At 34.8% G+C, this 17,108-nt stretch overlaps 1 protein-coding gene across 2 annotated transcripts in view; it reads right to left on the reverse strand.

Annotated features, from left to right (window-relative positions):
- Positions 1–748: 748 nt before the first annotated feature.
- The window catches only part of Nup44A (nuclear pore complex protein Nup44A), a 114,014-nt gene continuing 97,654 nt past the window's right edge, over positions 749–17,108 (reverse strand). For both annotated transcript variants that reach the window (XM_090408060.1, XM_090408061.1), the window contains exon 9: positions 749–1,037. In XM_090408060.1, coding sequence (XP_090264186.1) covers positions 841–1,037 — 197 coding nt within the window. In that variant the 3' untranslated portion in view covers positions 749–840. The remainder of the gene's footprint in view (positions 1,038–17,108) is intronic.

Here is a 17,108-nt window from a genome sequence, read left to right on the forward strand (position 1 = left end):
AAGAAATTTTTCATAGAATGGGAGGGGGATAGAAACAAGAGGCTATTCCTGGAAATTGTATAAGGAGGGTGTGAGCAGAGGAGTAAGGAGCAGGTTCTTTGCATGGAGACTGGTTAGTGAGTGGAATGTGTAACCTGAGTGCGTCTGTTGCGAATGTAGACAAATTGAATCAGTTTAAGGCATGGTTGGATGAGTTTTGTGTGTGATAGTGTCAGATGTTAATAATAATTATTTATATGGGCACTGAATCATTACCACAATAGCCATCATAAGTAATGGAGAAGTCATATTTCCATATACCAGTTGCCAAAATTTGTCACACCTTATTATTAAAATTCTCTGGATTAGAGATAAGTTAATGGAAGTTTTTTCATTTGGCTCTGCTACCAATTATATGGAAATATGACTTCTCCATTACTTCCACCTTAGTATCACCACTTCTGGGTCTGGCTCCCACTGATGAGACCTCAATAAAAGTTGAAATCAGTCTGGGTAGTGACCCTTCCCTTAATGCATAGCATTACACTTGTCTGCAAGTAGATGTGCTTTGCATTATGGGATACTAAGGCAAGTGATGAGAACTTGTACCACCTTTGCCACGAGTTGCCTCAATCCTGAAGATACTTCAGGTGCAAACTTTGTTTGCTTACACTTGGATAAAGGATTAAACCAAATATATAATTGGTATATAATATATAATAAAACAAGTTCATTTGATGTGTGGCATACTGCAATACAAACCAATGAGAAATGTTAATATTTAATAGTTTATTGAAAAAAAAAAGTAAAGAAAAAAATAGGAAGGTAACACCAAAATATATCTCATTTTTATGCTAAAGGTTAATGCCATGGCACTTGACGAGGATGGGTAACTTGTCCTAATTTGTAATACCGAGATGCATGTAATGCTATAGATTCAACTGTAACTGCTAGGGGCTGTTGTCCAATTGCTGTCGACACTGTATTTTTTTCACTTGGTTCTGTTGTTCCATCACCTTTTAGGGTTGCTACACATTTCCATTTTTCTAGGTAGTTAGCTGCAAATATAATTTATCTCAAATTACAATTAGTGACAAATTTGATGTAATACACTTGTGTAAAATATTCACAACCAGTTTAATTTAAGAAGCTGAAGGAGAATTATGCCAACTAAATGAAAGTTAAGCACTGCTTAACTTTCATTTAGTTGGCATATACATATGAAACATACATAGTTGGCACAACATATGAAAAGCATGTTGCTTTTCATATGTTGTTCCAAAGTCCAATTAACAAGAAACTTTATGGTAACATTCTATCACTTTTAAAAACAACAAAACTCTCACTATTTCATTTCTTTTTTTCTTATATTTTAACATCAGTTCATCAATAATCAATTATTATCTTAGTATCCTGTACAGGATACTAAGATGATAATAATAATGTAAACTTCATCATGTAGTACTAACTTCCTTGACAATTTTAATTTAACTATCTGTGCTTTATCAGGACTCCAGTATTGTCAGATCTTATTATTATTTGTGACACCTCCAAGGAGTCCGAAGAATCATCGCAGGAGGACACCTACAACTGTCTCAATCACTACACCAAACCTCTACTACGAATCATCTCCATCAACGCCATCTACTGCCCACCTCCACCACAGCTAGTAATTTTTTTGTCTGTAAATTGCGTGTGTTCTGAAGGGCCGATTTGTCTGTATGCTGGATGAAAAACCCTGCTACCACCATATGAGATCAGCTAACTCACCTTCGATTGAAATCTTCCAGATAAAGATTCCTCCCGTCGCGACGAGAATCAAACTTAGGCCTATTCCAATCGAAGGGCGCAATATACCGTTGTTCTTCCAATTGCGCTATGGTGGTCTTATTTTGGTTTTCCATGGCACTTTAACTGCATCACATCCACCCTGATCTTATTCGTCCTCTGGGTTTTTTTCCTGCCAACTTGGCATGAAGCACCTGTTTTTGTTAAAAATTTCCCACTCATTCTGTTTAAGTGACCACACTATCTTAGCTCTGTTCACACATTCCAGAACACTAACAATGTCACGCTCCTTTATAATACCTGCATTTTTAATATGATGCTGCCATTGATGTATCTGTTCACTCCCTGATTTTCCTCAATCCCCTCATATCTGCTGTATGTGATCATAAACTGCTTTATTTTTAACCAAACTCTCAAATCCATAAGTTAAAATAAATTCCATATAAATTTATTCTTCTCATTCTCCACTATACAAGATCTGCTTATTCTGCTGAAGATTTCCATATTTAATTTGCCATCTGCACTAAATGTTGTATCTAAATAGTTGTAATATTTTACTTGTTCTATTGGTTCACCATGGAAAAGGGAGGTGATGTTTCCATATCCCTGCCTATTTCATGGTTTTTGTTATTTTATTGCTGATTTTCATACCATATTTGTTAAAGCAGTTATTTATCAAGGAATCTTGAACACTATCAATGGAATTATTTAGGAACATAACATCATCTATATAAAATAAAAAGCTAAGATGAATATCTCCAATTTTGATATCAGGTTTGTTCTTTCACAATGTGATTCTTGCAATGATGAATAAGTGTGCATCCATAGCTTACCTCTAATTTTACATCAACCACATTCCCGCACTTCCTTCTAACCTAGCTGTATGTGATGTAAGTGTGTGGGAGAGTATATATTTTTACTTACTTCTCTCACACACTCCAAGTGTTTAAACTTTTAAATTCAAAATAAAAAGAAAACATTGAAACTAAACTCTTAGTAAACCTTGCACACAGGCTTGTATCCCAGGATATTTCACATGTAACCTGACTCTTAAATTAACCTATTAAACCCATTAAGAGATCAAGTCTTTACACTCATGTAACGAAATAAAAATCTTTCATTTATAAAAAAATGCAAATATATACAACATCAAATCAACTACCCAGCTATGCAAGTGCCAGTATAGTCTTCAATTCACAACTAGAAAACCACTTAAATGTGCACGACCTCCTTTCAGTCACATAATCAACAGTTATTATCCTACATGGACAGAACTCCTGGAGTTTTAGTCTCCTACAGAACTTTTATTCCTTTTTAAGTTCACACAGGAAAGACTAACACAAAACTGCTCTCTATATGACAGCAACATAGGAAAGAAAATTCTTCTTGCATCTTAAATTGCAGTACACTGAAGAAAACATATCTTGTCTTCATCTAACACTTCTATAACTTCACTTTCTACATGAAAGTAGCAGCAAGCTCTAATGAATAAACTACTAAAAGCTCATCACTTTAGAATAAATTAACCTTCTATATGAAAGTTCAACTTTCTCCTTAGAACCTTATCAACACTTCAGAACAACCCTGCCTTCCATATGAAAGCTTCTGAAGAAATAACTAAAAACATTAACTGTTAGAAATCACATATCAGACTGAGAATCCTAAATAAAACTTTACTAGGCCCTTTCTATATGAACTGGAAATCAATAAAGTTCCTTTTCAGCTTTAACTGAAATAAATTCTATATGGTTTAAGGACTACAAAAACTTCGCTTATCTGCTTATAACATGGGCATCCTCTGTTTGTCTTCTATTTCTAACTTTTCTTCTAATTTCTGTTCAGTCTTCATATAATGAAGAAACAGAAACTCCACAGTTTACTCCTGCTGTGTTCCTTTTCTACTTCCGTGGACCAACTCAATGCTTGGCAGCATTCGATTGTGTTCTTTTCACTTTCATGAGCATGTGCAGAAGTGAAAAGAACATTATCGAATGCAACTGAGAAACTTCCACTCAAATCCACTATCATGTAGCATTATTACTGCTTTCTAGTGCTGGGATTAAAGTGACAAAGTTTTTTTTTTTTCACAGTTCAGAAAAGTTTATGTAATTATAATTTCATAATGAAACAGCCAGAAATTATAATAGTTTGTCATTTCATAATCCTTTATGGACTGAGGAAAGCTCATTTAATTATGCTTGCAACATGAATTACAGTGGTAACTCTTGCTTCCCTCGCAACTGACAATACTTGACAGCTCATACAAAATTATAACTAACCACTAATATCTAATTTGAACAAATTTATTTTACATGTAAATAACAAGACTTCAGTGACTAAAATATTAAAATCACATTGCCAAACATCTTGCTTGCAATATACAAAAATAAACAAGCGTTTAACTACTTTAAAAAAAATACCTTATTAACTTTTTAACTTTAAATTAATTCATTTTTATATTTTTAACTTGTGGAATAAGTACTGACTTACAAATTACATATAGATTGTATTGTTATGTACGATGTTCTGTTTATCTATTTAAATTGTACTGTTCTGATAAGGTTTTTCTCTTTTACATTTTTTCCAACTGTATGAAACTTAAATACAAATCCTTGTTATATTAAATTGATTTCACAACTAGTGGCCATAGAATGAAAATCTGATTATAACAACCCCTACCAGAATCCAAGTTTTCCCTCCACAATTTTTCTTAGCCTCTTCTAGGGTATGCTTGTATAAATCTTACATGTACTCTCAGCAGAGAGTATATGTAAGAGCTATAATCCAATCAACCAGAATTCAACCTTAAGACTATGTCTGAATAATGCAGATCTTCCACTGTAAAACTTTTATACCTCCATATTTGAGCATTTTAGTCAACCATCATCTACTCCAGCAGCTTTTACACATTTCAGGTATATGATAGCTGCTGCTTCTTCAAATAACATACTCCTGATGGCAATTCATTTCTACTATTTTTAGTACTGTTTTTTCACTGCTTGTTTCATTTAACATTTTTAAAGTAATTTTTAAAGAAAAGTAATTGTCACCCTGGTTGGCTGAGTGGCTAACATACCTACTCTCCAACCAACATGGCTCAGGGTTTGCATCTCCATGTGCATATGGATGTTTGTGAATGTCCTTTGAGAGATGATGAATTTCATTGTAAAGTGCAAGACCACTGTTCTGCTTACTGGAGGGTTGAAATTGAATTGATTGAATGAAAAATTTCCATGTTTGATTGCTATAGCAGAGTTTCCAGACTATATAAAAAATAAACATACAAATAAGAAATTGTATATATATATGAAAGAATGATCATTGACTCGGTTAACATACATATTTTTTAAAAAAGAATTGAATGACTAAAACCGAGATTTAAGTAAAAAGGTTTTAATATAAAAACACGACTAGTTCCGACTTGTAACAGCCTTCATCAAGTGACATTATAAAAGAAAGAAAAAAGAAAAATCACTAAAACACTGAAGCTTAAATAAACTATGAACAACATAGAGTCTCTCTATACATAATTGACATTAAAACGTTGTGGTTGTATTTAAAGCTGTTCTTTCGTTTGCTGTATTGTTGGGAAAGTGTGTGCTAGTAGCATCTCGTGAACGCCAGTACATGATTACAGCTGAATGACTATCTGGGAGGTTGTAGCTCAAGTTGTTATTTAGATGAACAGGATTGAAGATGATTTCCCTAGATTCCACGATTTTTCTCTCTAGTTCATCATTGCAATGGAAGATGTTAGTAGATTTTTCCCAGCAGAATTTGTGACTTTGGCTTTCATCATTAGGATTAGCCAAGAAAAGGATATGACTTGATAATGCACTGGCTCGCTGTCTCTTGTAAGTAATGTCCCTCGTGTTCTTCCATATGCAATTCGACAGATTTGTCTGTCTGCCCAAAATAAGGAATATCACAATCACACAATGTTTTATATACACCAAGTATTTAAGATGATGATGACAAGGTTTCGGGTGGCTTATTAAGAAACGGATTTTTGGAAGTGGAGTGAACAAAGTTCTGATATTGTATTTTCTTAGAACTTTTGCTAACTGAAACTGTAAAACTGTACTTATGTAAGGAATAGATATATTGTCTTTGAATCTATTTGTTTCTTCTGAGCAATGTCTAGGAGGATTAAGAAGGAATTTTTCAATGATTCTCTTGGAATATCCATTAACTTTGAAAGAAGTTTTGAGATGGTTTATTTCTGTAAGAAGTTCTTGGCCCAATAATGAAAAAATGAATTTATAATTTCAAAATTATTTTTATTTTTCAACATAATCTCCCTTAAGACTAATACATTTATACCAGATATGCTCCAGTGCCATTATCCCATCCTCCCTGTAGTGGTTCTCAGTACGATCTGCAAATAACCCCTCTACAGCTGCAATCACCTCTTGATTCGAAGAAAAATGCTGACCAGCGAGGAAGAGTTTTAGTTTTGGGAAGAGGTAGAAGTCAGAGGGAGCCAAATCTGGGGGACAGGGTGGATATTCCAACAATTCATAATGCAGTCCCTTAATTTTCCCATTGCCAAAACACCTTTGTGAGCAGGTGCATTGTCCTGATAAAAGATGATTTTTTTCTTCTGCAAACTAGGTCTTTTCTCATGAATTTTTTCGTCTAGTATGGTTAAATGATCAGAATAATATTCCCCGGTTATTATTATACCCTTTTCATGATAATAAATAAATAAATTGCCTTTAGCATCCCAAAACACTGATGTCGTCGACCTTTCCGGCTGATGGAACCGACTTTGTCTTCTTTGGCATTGAACAACCGGCTTCTGTCCACTGTTTTGACTGCTGCTTGAATTCTGGTGTGTAATGGTGAATCCAAGTCCCACCCATAGTAATAAATCAATGCACAAAATCAGTTTTATTGTTGTTAAAACGCTCCAAGCAATGTTCAGAGATTTTCATGTAAGTGCGTTTTTGATCTGCTGTGAGCAAGCTTGGCGCCCGTCTTGCACAAAGCTTTTTCATTTGCAATTCTTTTGCAAAATATATCCTACACATTCTTTTGAAATGTCTATAGTCTCAACCATTTCATGCACTTTGACTCGCCGGTCATAGTGCATGAAATACAATCCTTCACGTACAGCAGCGTTTAAACTCAGCAGCCCATTTCTTAATTGTCAAAAATGAAGGAGAAGACTGCCCCCATAAACTTTTATGAACTTCGAATTAATTTATTTTGGCGTTAAACCTTCTTTTACAAAGAATTTTATAACCACACGATACTCGATTTTATCCATTTCAAGGAATACAGTTATCACTTTTGCATAGAATGACTTGCAATTTCACATGGATGCTTATGACAGATGTACCAAGTTAGAAAAAAAAAAAATTGCTGATAGTGTTGCCATCCATGGCCGAGGCTGAAAACTTTTCAGACCATCCTTGTATATTCAAGCAACAATGATTAGGAAAAGGAAGGAGTTGCTATAGTCGTCAACATCAAACATAAAAATAAACTTCAGAGAAGGCAGCTGATAAAGAAAAAAGGAAAACCAGGTAATTAGGGGAAATATAACAACAGAATAGGAAATAAACATCAGACATAGAAAAGTAGAGTATAGCTGTGTAGTATGTATAGCTATAGTATTCAACACTAAATACGAGGCTAATCTTCTTGCATGGCAGGCAATATCGAGTAGAGTAATGTAGGCAAATATCAGAATGGAGAACTGGACAATGAGATGTATTTGTGCATATGGTCCCACAGAAGGCTCTACTAAGGTAAAAGTGGAGGAATTTTTTTGAGGCTTTAGAGAAAGCAATTAACACAATGAAAAAGGAAAAGTTGGTACTTGTTGGAAATCTAAATAGGAATTTTTTATATAAATAAATAAATAGGTTTGTGTAGGAAATGATTGTCACACATACCGAAATATTTTGGGAAAATTTGGAGAAAAGAGCAAAGCTAAAAATAATGGCAAATGCCGGTTGGATTTCTGCAAGGACATGGACTGGTTATTACTAACACCATGTTCCAACGTAAAAATGTGCACAAATTCACATGGAGAGAAGAGGCAAGGAATAACAAAAGTCTCATTGACTATGTTATTGTTGATAGTGATGTTTTCTTAGTGCGGGGCACTGGAGTGTAAAGAGAATTTGAATATGGAAGTGATTACAATTTAGTCTTGAGCAGAATAAAATTGAATTTCATATTGAAAAGTAGAACATGTAAGAAAGTTTTAAAGCAAATAAAAGTTCAGCAGCTCTCAGATGTGAACTATAGACTAAAATACACAAAAATTATTCAAGAAAAAATGAAAAGAGTTTGAGAACAGGAATCAAATCTTGCAATCCGTGGCAAGCCCTGAAGAAAACATTGATTGATTCAGCCAGAGAGGCATGTGGTGAAATTGTCTGTAAGGTGGACAAAGTGGACACAAGAAGTTAAAGAGACAGCGAAGAAAGCATATCGAAAGTTCCTGGCAAAGAAGTCAGCTTGTGTTCTTAGAGAATATAGAGACAAATGTAAGAAAGCTAAATACTGTGTAAAACTAGCTAAATAAAAGTCACTTTGGTAAGAACATAGAAAATAAATATTAAGAAGGTGGCAAGATATTCTGGAGGCTGTTGAAGAAGCTCAGAAATGGAGGAAAGAGCGCTAGAAAAGGAATTAGATGATAAAGGTGACATGAAAACTGGAGAAAAAGATATCCTTGAAGTATGGAGTGATTAATTTGAAAAATTGCTAAATGAAACAAGCAGTGATAGCGCAGTGGTAAAAAAAAACACTCAGCAAGGATGCAATCCAGAATACATACCCATATTTAAAGTAGAAAAAGCCATCAAAAGCCTGAAATGTGGAAAGGCAGCAGGAGTAGATGATATTCGACCAGAAATGCTCAAATATGGAAGTATAAAAGTCTTGCTGCACTGCATAGTTCAGAAGGGCTGGACTATGCACTGGAGGGATGAATTCCAGATGATTGGAGTAAAGCTCTCATAGTACCCATATATAAAAACGGAAATAAAACTGAATGTGAGAATTACAGAGGTATTTCCCAACTGAGTGTTCCTGGTAAAAGTTATGCAAGAATACTTGAGAAGGATTGTGGAAGGGAAGCTTGGTGAAGAACAAGTTGGATTCAGGCCAAATAGAGGCTGTCAGGATCAGATTTTCACTTTACTATAAATAGTTGAGAAATAGTGGAAATATAACAAAGATCTGTATTTAAGTTTTGTAGACCTGCAAAAGTCATATGATAAGGTACTAAGAGAAAAGCCATTCAAAACACTACAGTTATATGGTGTTAATGAGGGCTGGCTCTCAGAGGGGGACCCGCACTTTCAAATTTCTAAGAAAATTTGAGAATAGAATTTTTGATGCTTCAGAGATGTATTGATATGGGAAATATTTTAGTGTATAACTATATGTATTTAATGTTTGCAAATTATGTTTAATAAAATTATATGATTTTTCCATAAAAAAAAGTCTTTTTTATTGTAAATATTTTGGAACTCCACTAATACCTTTTTCTCGCAGGGCCACAAAACCTCCAGCCGGCCCTTGTATCACTGGAGCATTAAATCAAGAAATATTTAGTCTTTATTTGAGTTGTGTAAGTTAGCAGTTAGAATTGAAGAAGGTACAGGAAGATGGTTTGATGTTAAATGTGGTGTCAGACAAGGATGTACATTATCCCCTATGTTATTCATTATCTATATGGATCGCATTATGAAGGAAAGTAGTATTAAACCTGATATCAAAATTTGAGATGTTAAAGATCTTTACTTTATGCAGATGATGTTATACTTCTAAATAAATCCGCTACAAGTCTGCAAGATTCTCTGATTAAATTGAATAGCTGTTGTAATAGATATGGTATGAAGGTCAGCAATAAAAAGACAAAGACAATGAAAATAGGCAGAAACAGTCAAAATATCAACTGCTTTGTGAATGAAGAACCTACAGAACAAGTAAAACATTTCAGCTACTTAGGCAGGATTTTTAGTGAAGATGGTAAATTAATTATGGAAATAGACAACAAAATCAACAAAGGTGGTATGGTAGGAAGTCAACTGAATAAATTTATATGGAATAAGAGAGAAATTAGCCAAAACACTAAATTAGTTATATTCAAACCAATTTTAACTTATGGATCTGAGAGCTGGGTTAGAAATAAAACACTTGACCAAAGACTAGAAACCGCAAATATGAGAGTCTGAGAAAGATTAAGGGTGTGAACAGATGGTATCAATGGCAATATAATATTAAAAATGAGGATATTAGGAAAGACTCGACATTGTTAGCATCCAGAAATGTGTTAGCAGAGCTAATCTCAGGTGGTATGGTCACTTAAACAGAATGGGCGAGGAAAGATTAGCAAAACAAGTGTTCTCTGCCAGGTTGGCAGAAAAAGACCAAGATATAGGTGGAAACCGCAGTAAAAAGTTCCTTAGAAGACAGAAAATAAGATCTAATAATGTTGGAGTCTTGACAGGTAACAGATTGATTTGGAGTAAATTGTAGATAAGAAGTTAGTAATGATATAAGTTTATCATAGTACTATCATATCCTGTACAACCCCTTGAGGGTACATGTCAGGAATTTGATTATGACTTACTTGTTACATTCCCATTATTTCATTAAAGTGAAAATCTGATCCAGACAACCTTTATTTGATCTGAATCCAGACCACTTTTACCAAGATTCCCTACCCAATTTTTCTTAGCTGTTTTTCAAGAATACTTGCATCAAGCTTACATAGGAAAATTCCTCTGTAATTCACACATTCAGTTTTATTTTCTTTTTACAAATGGCAGCCCTTCTCTGGAATTTGGCCCTCTGATCAGGATTCTAAATTATATAGTGTAGCTACTGTAAAACTTTTATACCTCCATATGAGCATTTCTGGTCAAATATCATCTACTCCAGGTGCCTTTCTGCATTTCAGTTTTTTTTTTTCTTCTTTTTTTTTTACTTCGAGTATTGATATATATTCCTGACTGCATTCCTAGTGGTGTTTTTTGCCACAGTATTATCACTGCTTATTTCATTTAGCAATCTTTCAAAGTAATTACTCCAGACATCTAGAATACAGACATCTTCAGTTTTCATGTCCCTATTATTATCTCTGTATGCATTCCTTCATTTCTAACCTTTATTCAACAGTTTTCAAAATATTTTGCCACCTTCCTGATATTTATTTTCTACCATCCTATGACTTTTGTTTAGCTTGTTTTACACAATGCTTTGCCTTCTTACATTTGTCTCTTTGTTCTCTACAAACACAAGTGGACTTATTTGCCAGGAACTTTCAATACACTTCCTTTTTTTCCTTGACTGCCTCTTAAATTCCTAAGTCCACCAGTGCATTCTGATTTTTCTATCCTTGCAGACAACCTCACCACATGCTTCTCTGGCTGAATCAATCAATGTTTTCTTCAGGGCTTGCCAATGAATCTCCAAGGTTTGGTTCTTGTTTTCAATTATTCACTGAGGATCAGTATATATACATAAATAATTTCAGTCATCACTGGAATCATACACCATGTTGCAAATCCTACAGTCATATACCCCCCCCCCCCTTTGTCAGTGTCTCTTCTGTCCTATCAATAATAAATATCTCACATATGATAGTATTTTGCTGGAAATCAACAGATGCATCCACTTCTTATGATTCATAGAAGGATTCATTTTTATTCAGGAACAGATGGATTTTTACTCACTAAGTCTAAGAAAATGTTCCTATAGCATGAAAAAAATTCCATTCCAGGATGCTCTATACTGTGAAAGCAAGAAAAACAAGTTGTTTTTGTATCAAATGCACTACAGAGACATTTACAGTTTATGTACTATATTTAGGAACAATTACAGACAAATGGAATGTCACTTCATAATGAAAAAGATATTCCTTGCAGACAACCTATTGCAGGCATTTAAGCAAAACAATTTTATTGTAGCATCAAACATAATATCAAACTAAATACATTTGTTGAAACATCCTTTTGCAAATTTTCAGTTGTCAAAAATACACAGTAACAACTATTTATAATGAAGTAATTGGATGCACAAAGCAAACAATTTATGTAAAGCAAATTTTCAACAGCAAATAAAAATGTATATGCATATAACTTGAAATCAATTTGAATTGCATTTGAGATTTTCAATACTGTTAAGACATTTCACAAATAAAATTCTACCAAAGAGTTGCAACTAAGTGCTGTATAAACTTTGTGAAAAGGCATCACCTGACATGGAAAAGACATATAAATGGTAAAGTGAGTGCCCACACATGCAGACACTGTCCAGCATGACTGTGTTAACAGCAAAAAAGATTTAATTAGGTTAGACTACGAATCCTATCCTGTGCATCATCTAGAACTAGCTTCTATTATTCTTTCTTCTAAAGATGTTAACAAATTTCCATTCACAATCAAACTCTCCATATTAATTTTCCCTTCACTTTACTCAGCAGTTTCAGTGTTTGAAGGATAACAAAAATATATTATTATCATCCCATTTATACTAATATGCTACAAGTTCTGCATCTGCAATATATATATATATATATATATATATATATATATATATATATATATATATATATTGACAAGCATATATATGACTATGACAAGCATAGCCATATATATATGGCTATGCTTGTCATAGAACCAAATTCTGTAAGGAAGGAGAAGGTGAGCCAATCAGCTTGCTTGATTTTTTCATTGTGATATCTATAATGTAGTCCAAGTGGATATCATGGGAAAATGATCACTGCCAAAATAAGTTCTCACTAGTTTCCCACGAAAAAAGAATGGGAAAAGGAAGGGTGGGCAGTTAAGTCAAATTGGCAAATGTTCAGGTAAGCATACAGAAAAAGTTGTTGCTTCCTGTGTTTAAGACTGAGCTTACTGTTATCAATCATATGCTCAACAACTGTTCCCGTGATGTTAGTTCAGGCACTATATTAATGTGGGATTTAAAACAGTCTCTCAGTGTTGAGACTGTTTTAAATCCCACATTAAAACTAAAGGCGATGGTAACTGCAATATGATGTCAGCATTAGGAGACAAGTAGATGCAACATACTATTATAAGAGATCTGACTGAGAGTCAGATTGTATGGTTGCTCACAAGGATGGCAATGCAACTCCTCCCTAGGCAGGTCCATCCCCATTCTGTCCTTATGAACGAAGGCTACATTTCATAATGCCAGATTGTTTCCAGGCTATAAGCATGTTTCCTGCAAGCAAAAGCAGATTTGCTTATACCTCTACATGAGAACCTCGATGTCATCAGTGCTTCGACAGAAGTCATGGCAATTTCATTGTAAAAGGTTTTTATTAATTTTTTCTGGTGGTATCATTTGGCTTCTATTTTCATTGGAGTTTCATTTTTGAAGCATTGTGTCAGTGTCCATCATTCCTTCTTTATCAAGAAAAACATCCAAGATGTCATCAAACTGTATTCCCTCTAGGACACTAGGTATACTAATTGTTTATCTTCTTCTGGGAGGAACAGAGCTGTGCCTTCTATTAATGTTATTATTAATAGAAGGCAAATATTAACAGATCTGGACATTACATGATTTTTTTAAACAAGGGGATTCTTGTGTAGTGAGACCACTTTTTGCATGTCCTCAGGAACAATCCCATAGTGATTTTTCTCTTTTATACACTCTAGAGACACAGCCAGCAAATCATACCATTCAGAGATGTAGTTATGGAAAGGTGGGATCAATATGTGTTAACATTCTTGCTAACATTTTCTTTACAGTTGCCTTCTTGGCATAAAAGGGTTTACCACTAGATGCTCAATTTGTGGTATAGTGCTTCTTGATAGAGGATACTCTGCTTGGTTCTTATTTTTTGGATCTTCTTTTCAACCTTTCACCTTTGGCATGATTGGAAGTACATTGGGTGAGCTCCCTCACAATTAAGGCATTTCAGTGTTTTGGTCTTACAGTCATTGTTCTTACGATCTTTACTACCGCATCAGGTACAGATGGCAGAGCGGTGACAGGCAGTTTGAGAATAACTAATTTTGACATTTAAAGCAGTGCAAAGGATTCAGGGATGTTGAGCCTAACTGGCAGTTTAGATATGCTGCTTTTACAGATGTTGGGTTTAGGTGTATAGTGAAAGTAATGATGATATTCCTGGCAAGAACAAGTTGATCATCCCTACATAAGTATTCTCCTCATGGCTGTCGCTCCTTGGTCTTTCATTTCAGAGCAGAGCTCCTCACAAAACCTGGTATTCCTCCAATATATTTTGCAAGAAGGAGTTGTTCAAACTGTGTTGGAATTTTGGTATCCTGAAGAATACCAAGTCTCCTAATGAAGCTTCATGACTGAATTTGGAGATTCTGCCAACCCTTCTGGATGAAGAAGAGTAACATTTTCTAGACTTAATGTTCTTTTAAAAATAATATTAAAAAGATTGGTATGTTTATTACGGCGCCTCTGATGTTTTTCACTTATTTTGTTTTCAGCTGATGTTTCAATGGTTTCTAGACATGGTTTGGGGCTTGCTGAGGGACCCTGATAAATGTGAGGATGAAAAATTACTCATTCTGATTCTCCAAAGGAATTCCACAGGAATTTGATTCAGTGACAGAGCTCACCACCTACCATGGACACCCACTCTCCAGTAAATAATGACTGCGCTCTGGAGGGGAACACTAAGGTCAAGGCTGCGGCAACCCGAGAGTGCACCGCACCCGAGCGGCAACATTGATTGGGTGGCAAAACAAATATCAAATATTTATTTTATGTAGCTAATATCTAATTTGGATTTGGATTAATTATTTGGATTAATGATTAGATATCTAATATCTAATCATTAATAGTAATAATAATATTCATTTCTTGGTATATCCCACATCGTAAAATTTAACTAATATAATATTATTAACAACCCTTACTTTTAGATGTCAGACGGAAGAAAAAGATTTATTGGAGCAGAATATAGAAAATGAAGAGCACAGAAAGAATAAAATATAAAAATATTTACGACTCCTATTTCCAATTATTTTGCATCTACATCTTCATGTACAGACAAATCTTCAGATGCTCGAGGAAATTTTGAAGATTCTTCTTCTTCTGCCATATATTTAACTGAAGATTCATCTTCATTCATCTTCCTTTCACCCTCTTTTACCTTGCAGTGTCGAGGGTTAATTAATCATCGGACCTCAAGCCATTCACAGGATAAGGTGGTCAGCCCTACGCTCTGGTGTATCCTATGTCCGTAGTGTCGAGTTCTCAAGGCTGTTTGCCTGCTTTGCAGGATGAAAAACCCCAGGATAAACTGCGGTAAAAACCCTGCTCTCCACGCCCAAGACCGGATAACTTGGCTATGGCTGAGGAAGATCCTTGAGCTCTTCACGTCTCCAACGGGAATCGAACCTAGGACACTCCTTCCCCAGGCATACGGTTGCGAAGCGCACAGCCACTTGGCTAACCGTGCAGACTGAAGATTCTACAGCTGTTAAAAACTATGCTTAGAAAATTCATCTTTCACTTCTGAAACTCTCAACAGCTCACCAGAAGAAACAAGTGACAAAAGTGTGTGCAATACAAGTATAACAACTGAAAACTCTCTTAGGAATTCTATCCTTAAGCATGATTTTGATGATCCAGGAAAGTGGCCTTTAAAAATAACAGATAATCTCCAAATGATTCTAATAGGTGTTGGACCAAAACAAATATATGATATTGATTTTCCAAAAGATGAAAAAAAAAAAAAAAATCATTTTCAGCAGATTATTACTATAAATGATTAAGTAATAACAAAAAGATACACAGAAATTGGTTATCATCATCATCATCAAATTCCTACTATTTACCTCAAGGGGTGGTGTACAGGATATGATAGTACTACATGAAAAAAATTACATCATTATTAACTTCCTATCTACAATTTTCCTCCAAATCAGTCTGTTACTTGTCAAGACTACAACATTATCAGATCTTATATTTCTATCATCTAAGGCACTTTGTATCTATCAATCCACCTATATCTTGGTCTTCCTCTGGGTCGTTTTCCTGCCAACCTGGCAGAGAACACTTGTATTGCTAATCTTTCCTCTTCCATTCTGTTTAAGTGACCATACCACCTGAGATTAGCTCTGCTAATGCATTCCTGGATGCTGACAATGTCAAGTTCTTTCCTAATATCCTCGTTTTTAATATGATATTGCCATTGATGCCATCTGTTCACGCCTGTAATCTTTCTCAGGACTCTCATATCTGCAGTCTATAGTCTTTGGTCAAGTGTTTTACTTCTGACCAAGCTCTCAGATCCATAAGTTAACACTGGTTTGAACACTGTCTTGTATACAGCTAATTTAGTGTTCCGACTAATTTCTCTCTTATTCCATATGAATTTATTCAATTGACTTCCCACCATACCAGCTTTGCTGATTCTGTTGTCTATTTCTATATTTAATTTACCATCTTCACTAAAAATCGTGCCTAAGTAGCTGAAATGTTTTACTTCTTCCACAGGCTCTCCATTCACAACACAGTTGACATTTTCAATGATTCTGCCTATTTTCATTGTCTTTGTATTTTTATTGCTGATCTTCATACCATATCTATTACAACAGCTATTCAATTTAGTCAGATAATCTTGCAGAGGATTTATTTAGAAGTATAACATCATCCGCATAAAGCAAAGAGCTGACATTAACATCTCCAATTTTGATATCATGTTTAAAACCACTTTCCTTCATAATGTGATCCATATAGATAATGAATAACAGAGGGGATAATGTACGTCCTTGTCTCACACCAGATTTAACATTAAACCATCTTCCTGTACTTCCTTCAATTCTAACTGCTGACTTACAACTCAAATAAAGACTAAGTATTGCTTGATATAATGCCCCATTGACACCATATAACTGCAATGTATTGAATAGCTTCTCTCTTGGCACCTTGTCATATGCCTTTTCCAAATCAAGAAAACTTAAATACAGATCTTCGTTATATTCCCATGCTTTCTCGACTATTTGTCATAAAGTGAAGATCTGATCCTGACCGCCTCTGTTTGGCCCAAATCCAGCTTGTTCTTCACCAAGCTTTTCTTCCACAATTCTTCTCAACTGTTTCTCAAGTATACTTGCATAGATCTTGCCAGGAACACTAAGTAGGGAAATACCTCTGTAATTCTCACATTCAGTTTTATTTCCCTTTTTATATATGGGTACTATGAGAGCTCTACTCCAATCATCGGGAATTCGTCCCTCTGTCCAGGCTTTCTGAACTATGCAGTGCAGCCACTGTAAGACTCTTATACCACCATGCTTCAGCATTTTTGGTTGAATATCATCTACTCCTGCTGCCTTTCCACATTTCAA

This window comes from Typopeltis vanoorti, chromosome 18, assembly GCF_054136105.1.
Source record: "Typopeltis vanoorti isolate ZY-2024b chromosome 18, IOZ_Tvanoo_1.0, whole genome shotgun sequence".
In the NCBI taxonomy this organism is placed as follows: Eukaryota; Metazoa; Arthropoda; class Arachnida; order Uropygi; family Thelyphonidae; genus Typopeltis; species Typopeltis vanoorti.